Genomic DNA, 6,570 nt, shown 5'->3' with positions numbered 1-6,570 from the left:
AAGAAGATAGTCCAACTGTTTTCAACGTAATTATATAAAGATACGTACAATATAGATAAACATAATTACATTTGTAAGGAAATATATTAATATCTCAAAAGATTTATGCATCGTCATCATCATCATCTTTTTCGTTAACATCATCATCATCAGCATTCTCATCATCGTCATCAGCATTGTTGTCATCGTCATCATTACCATTACCTGATTGACAACCATTGTTCTGTTGCCTTCTTTTAGGACTGGTCCGTCTGGTGGTCTCTGGATTCTTGGGGGTGGAGCAACCGGTGGTACGTCATCTGTCAATCAATCAATCAATCAATCAATCAATCAATCAATCAATCAATCAATCAATCAATCAATCAATCAATCAATCAATCAATCAATCAATCAATCAATCAATCAATCAATCAATCAATCAATCAATCAACCAACCAATCAACCAATCAATCAATCAATCAATCAACCAACCAACCAACCAATCAACCAACCAACCAACCAATCAACCAACCAACCAACCAATCAATCATTCATTCATTCATTCATTCATTCATTCAATCAGCCAGTCAGTCAGTTTTCATTCAATCAATCAATTAACTACTGACAATCAATCAAACAATCGACCAACCAACCGACCTTCTTGTATAACAATCGACTCCAGGTACTTTATTGGGTTTCCGCTAATTGCAGCTCGAGGTCTGTAGAATAAAAATCATTTCATCATCGGAATTATCGTCGTCGTCGTCACGATCATTGTAATTAATCATCATCAACAAAACCTCCATACAAACCGTCATCATCATCATCATCATCGACGTCACTCACAACGGCCTAGGCCTTTCAGAAGCCAATAGGGTTCCGTCACTAATGTTTCGACATCCACCATCATCGTCATCCTCATCATTGTCATCATCATCTTCCTCTTCTTTTATTGTTGCTGCTGCTGCTGATGCTGATGTGGCTGGCGGAATGGTGATTGGATTCTGGTAGGCTGGACGAATGATGATGTTGGTCAGCGGTTCCTGTGTGACGACGACGATGATGATGAAGATGACCAAGATGGTGGTTATGATGATGATGATGATAAAGACGATAACGAACACAAACGCTGTTTTCTTTCTGTTGCTGTTGTTGCTGCTGTAACAGCTGCTGCTGCTGTCTGTTATTGTTTTTGGCAGCAAATTCTTTCTGCCTACCAATAACTTTCTGTGGTGTGTTTGATGACGTCACTGGCGGCTGTTGTGGTCGCGGGGGAGACGCCTGGACCTGGCTACTCGCTATTTCTGGAATTAATGGTGACGACGACGATGACCATGATGCTGATAATAGTTGTAATAATAATAATGAGGATGGCAATCAATCCAATCAAACAAATCAGAAAATTTTCCAACTTACGAATAAGTCTTCCCATCTTTTGGACTGGTTCATTTTTTCCGAAGGGTGGAACAATTTGATTATTATCATTATTATTGTTATTATCATTACTTGGCCTGTTCAGTATGCGACCTTCACCTTCTTGTATCCGCTGGAAGTTGTGTCTCAAGGTCGACTCCTTCTGCTGCACTGTCGGATTGCTGCTGGGTAGTGGGGAAAATAATAATAATAATAATAATAATAATAATAATAATCTACAGATCAACCTAAGAAATCATATTTAGTGCACTAACTTGAGCTTGCCATTGGGTTTAACATCATCTTCATTATCACTGCCTTCATATTCGTACAATGGCTCGTGTGTCTCCCCTGATATTGGCGGTCATCATCAGAAATTATCATCACAATCATTCAACAAACCAATTATTCAACTAACCAATCATTCAACTAACCAATCAAACAGCCAACCAACCAAACAACCAACCAACCAAACAGCCAACCAACCAAACAGCCAACCAACCAAACAGCCAACCAACCAAACAGCCAACCAACCAAACAGCCAACCAACCAAACAGCCAACCAACTAAACAGCCAACCAACCTCTCCGAGCCCTGCGATGTCGATCGATGTGATCCTTCAATTGAATCCTCGACTGCCTCTCACTGGGTTGGTCCTTGATGAAGGAGTGCCGGAGCAGCTGATCAGTGTTTGGCCGGCTTATGTGGTCCTTTATCAGGCAGACCTCAACGAAGCCAGTGAACTTCTTACTCCTTTAATTTACCATTACCCTCATCATCATTATCATAACCCTCATCATCGTCGTCATCATTATCATCATCGTCGTTGTTACTAACCTCGACATCAACGTTATGAGAATTATCGTAAACGACTAAACGAAACCAGTCGCAAAGTAATTTTAAATTAATTATACACAATAATATAACTAATTATAGGCTATGATATCAATTTACCAACCATTTTTTGGACTTGAGTCTGGGTGGGGGATTTCTAGGGATGAGGAATAGTGCCCTCATGGGGTGCATTTCACAGAGGGCTGAGTGGATGTGTAAATGAATGAATGAACGAACGAATGGATGAGTGAATGAATGAGTGAGTGAATGAATGGATGAGTGAGTGAATGAACGAATGAATGAGTGAGTGAATGAATGGATGAGTGAGTGAATGAATGAATGAGTGAATGAATGAATAAATGCGTATAAGACTTTTAAGAGTAAATGGATGAATGAGTTCATATGCACAATGTCAGTATTACTACCATATTATTATCATATCATCTGGTCAACATCGTCATAACTGTTATTATCATTATCATCATCAGCATCATCAGCATCAGCATCATCAGCAGCAGCAAGAGTAGCAGCCTCACCAGCAACAGCACCATCATCATCATCACAATTGCAAACAAACACGCAGTGAAGAGCTGTTTCAACGACTATATTCAGATAACGAATCAGAGCAACATAAGACATTAATCACCACCACCCCATCATCATCATCGTCGTCGTCATCATCATCATCATCGTCGTCATCATCATCATCGTTTTCAAAGTATTGGCAAGTCATGAATAATAAGAATAATAATGAGAAAAAATAATAACAATAATTATGAATAATAATAATAATAATAACAAGAAATAATTACATAGCATACTTGTTTTACATATATCAATTAACAGTAATTATTAACAACCACATAGTAATTATAACAAACAGAAAAACATAATGTTGTTTGTCTTCCTGGTTTAAACAACCCACATAAATCATCATCACCATCATCATCATCATCATCAACGTCATCACCATCACTGACTGACGTCATTATCATCATCATCATCGTCATCGTAATTACCGTCATCACAACCATCACCATCGTCGCCACAATTATCATCATCACCACCACCATCATCATCATCACCATCAACACCATCCTCATCATCAACATACGTGGTTTGCCTTCAGCCATCTCAATAGCGGTGATGCCCAAAGACCACAGATCACTCTATGAAGAAGACGATGATGAAGAAGATGAAAATGATGAAGAAGATGATGATGATGAAAATGATGATGATGGTGATAAAAATGATGGAGGTGACGATGATGTGATAACGATGATAATGAACAGGATGATGAAAAAGTAAGACAGGCAAATATGTTGCAGCGGTCTGTCTGACAAAAACAACAATAGATAATGATAATGAAAAAATTACAACGAAACTGACTGACTCTGTTTGTCTCAAGAGTAAAGAAAGATATAACTAAAAAAATGTTAATGATGATGATGATGTCGACGATGATGATGACGCAAATGATGAAGACGATGATGATGACGAAGATGGAGATGACGATGATGGCAACCTTATGATCGTAAGCAGCGTCGGGATTCTCATTGCAGGCTATCACTTCTGGAGCCATCCTACAGTCATCATAACCGTCATCATCGTCGTAGTCGTCGTCATCATTACAATCATTATCATCATCATCATCGTCGTCGTCATTAGTAATAGTATTTAAAAGGAATTTGATGTTAATCATCTGCTAGATAGATCATAGATGAATTGATAAAAATGTTTATTATTTGCATAATAACCAACCAATCAATCAACTAACCAATCAACCAACCAATCAACCAAACAACTAACCAATATGGAGTGCCAATGAAGGTGTTTCGCCTTCCAACCGTTTTATCCAGCTGGGCACTGACACCAAAATCAACTGAATTTTATCAAAAAAATTTGGCAATTCCGTATTATGACTTAGCAACTTTGTATTAGTCAGAAGCTAAGAATAAGACAACTGAACAGATGAATGAATGTATGAATAAATGAATGAATAAAAAGATGAATGAATAAAAGAATGAAACAATAAACCAACTCAACCAATCAAAAAGCAAATCTAAATGAGCATAACCTAGTCTCGCAAAGCAACAACATAAACCATTTTAAAAGAAGCCCGACTTACAATTTTCAGAAACTAATCAAATGCACCGACCTAATTTAACTTCTGCTTCATCTGTCAGTAGGACATTTTGACCCTTGATATCTCTATGGATGACTTTATTGTTGTGCAGGTGTGCCAGACCCCTTAGAATTTCACGGCATAAGTAGGCTATCCATTCCTATATACATGTGTGTGTTGTGTGTGTGTGCTTCTGTGTGCGTGTGTGTACGTGTTTTCCTGCGTGTGCGTGTTTGTTAAAACATGTTGTTTTATTTTGTAATATTCTTTGACATAAAAAAAAGATTAGATGATCAATTAAAAAATATAAAGAAGTCATCTTTTATGACTATTAAGTATTTGAAACTGGATAAAAACTAGACGGGATCCTCAAAAAATAATTTTTAAACAAATTCTAGAAACAAAAAATCATTAATTTATAATAAATGTAAATAAAATTGTCAATTAATCACGCACTTTACTTTCTTTTAGAAAAAAAAAACAAAAAAGACAACAAATTACTTACTAAAAAATGGGAAAAACTGAAAATAGTAAAATATTTCCCCACTAACTTCCCTAAGAGAATTAGATTTGGTGGACCTGATCAAATCAGTGATGGAGCCAGCACCGCAAAACTCCATAACCAGCCACAACTGATCATCCTTGCCAGTGGAACTCTTTTTTATAAAGGCCCCGTAATACGTTGCAATGTTACGATGATGTGAGTACTGCGTCATGTGGTGAAAATTAGACTTTGACGATGATCACGGTGATGATATGACATGATGAAAATGGTGATGGAAGTGTTGTTGTTGATGGTGGTGGTGTTGTTAATAGTGGTATAAATGACAATGATGTTAATGATGATGATGAACCATGATGAAATTGCTAAGGATGATGAAAATTTTTTTTCATTTTTTCAAGTACCCTTTTCAAGACATTTATCTCCAGTTTAATTTCTTCCACTTCATCCTATTAAATAATAAATTGATCAATATTTTGTATAAAAGTTTCATTAAATTCTCTTTTAGACAAATTTAATCATTAAAAAAAATAATTATTCTAATATTTGGACATGAAATCATCTTAAACTCAAAAAGAAGATTAACTGATTTTTACACTGAATTAAAAAATTAAATAATTTTAAAATTAATTAATTAAATTCAAATTGTTGTTGCAAAACTAAACCAACCTCTGTAACATTCATGACTTTAATGGCAGCTAACTTTCCTGTTTTTGTGTGCTTACCCTGATTTATAAAAAAAAATATTAACTTTATGAAAATTTTTGTTTCATTTACACTCTTCTTACAAATACCATTATCATTAGATTAAAAATTAATTATTATTTAAAACTTTATATTGTAAACTAATCATATAATAGTTTTAAAAGTGAGACTTTATTTTAGCATTTAGAAAAATGATTTTCTAAGATATTCTTATGACAAATTAATTTCTAATTATTTATTAAATAATTAAACAAATTGTTTTATAGTAAATAGTCGTAAACTTGACTTTTATAACATAACAAAATAGACATAAGATGTCCACAGATAGACAATAAAATGAAAATGAAAGATGACACAATTTTGATAATAGCACAATTAAAAAGTAACATTAAAATTTAAATTGAATGAATGTTACTGTTATGAATGAATGAATGAGTGGATGAATGAATGAATTAACATAAATAAAAGCAAAAGGTAAGTAGGCAAAGAAAATAAATTCAAATTTGTAAAAAAAATTAAAAAACAAAACAAACTTTGTAAACTTGTCCATAGGTTCCATTGCCAACAACTTCAATTAAATCAAAATAGCCTGCAGGATCCTAAATAAAAAAATAGCAGGTTTTAAATTTTAATTATAAAAATTAAAAAATTATTTACATATTATAATTATTATAACAATATAATATAATTAAAATTAAATATATGATTAAAAACTTAAAAGTCAATCATATCAATATTCAATAAATATTGTTTAATTATTAATTAATTTTTGTCTTGTTTTTCAGAACTTTTAATTTTAAATTAAATCACTAAAATTCCTATTAATTACTAATTAGATTAGATAAACATAAGAGATAAGACACAAGGGATTATTAAAATTTAAAGTTAAAAAAAGCTAAGGTAAGCAACTTAATTGGGACATAAAAATGGCTAAAAAATTATCTAAAAATAGGGAAACATTATACTTTCAAAGTGGTTAAATCAATGTCCTCGATGTCGGCCGAAACCGCCAT

General features: G+C 33.9%; 1 protein-coding gene across 1 annotated transcript in view; it reads right to left on the bottom strand.

Moving 5' to 3' along the window:
- The window catches only part of HELRODRAFT_156036 (hypothetical protein), a gene marked incomplete at both ends in the record, with an annotated part of 11,617 nt that extends 5,047 nt beyond the window's left edge, over positions 1–6,570 (bottom strand). The window contains 15 exons of the mRNA XM_009027503.1: positions 295–299; positions 1,108–1,266; positions 1,421–1,577; positions 1,668–1,743; positions 1,975–2,144; positions 2,350–2,428; positions 3,340–3,394; positions 3,751–3,808; positions 4,035–4,107; positions 4,384–4,510; positions 4,902–5,057; positions 5,257–5,301; positions 5,522–5,578; positions 6,091–6,156; positions 6,523–6,570. Coding sequence (XP_009025751.1) covers positions 295–299; positions 1,108–1,266; positions 1,421–1,577; positions 1,668–1,743; positions 1,975–2,144; positions 2,350–2,428; positions 3,340–3,394; positions 3,751–3,808; positions 4,035–4,107; positions 4,384–4,510; positions 4,902–5,057; positions 5,257–5,301; positions 5,522–5,578; positions 6,091–6,156; positions 6,523–6,570 — 1,331 coding nt within the window. The remainder of the gene's footprint in view (positions 1–294; positions 300–1,107; positions 1,267–1,420; positions 1,578–1,667; positions 1,744–1,974; positions 2,145–2,349; positions 2,429–3,339; positions 3,395–3,750; positions 3,809–4,034; positions 4,108–4,383; positions 4,511–4,901; positions 5,058–5,256; positions 5,302–5,521; positions 5,579–6,090; positions 6,157–6,522) is intronic.

Source organism: Helobdella robusta, assembly GCF_000326865.2.
Source record: "Helobdella robusta unplaced genomic scaffold HELROscaffold_5, whole genome shotgun sequence".
Taxonomy (NCBI): Eukaryota; Metazoa; Annelida; class Clitellata; order Rhynchobdellida; family Glossiphoniidae; genus Helobdella; species Helobdella robusta.
Note: the sequence above shows the minus strand (reverse complement) of the source record. Positions and strands in the feature narration are given on the sequence as shown.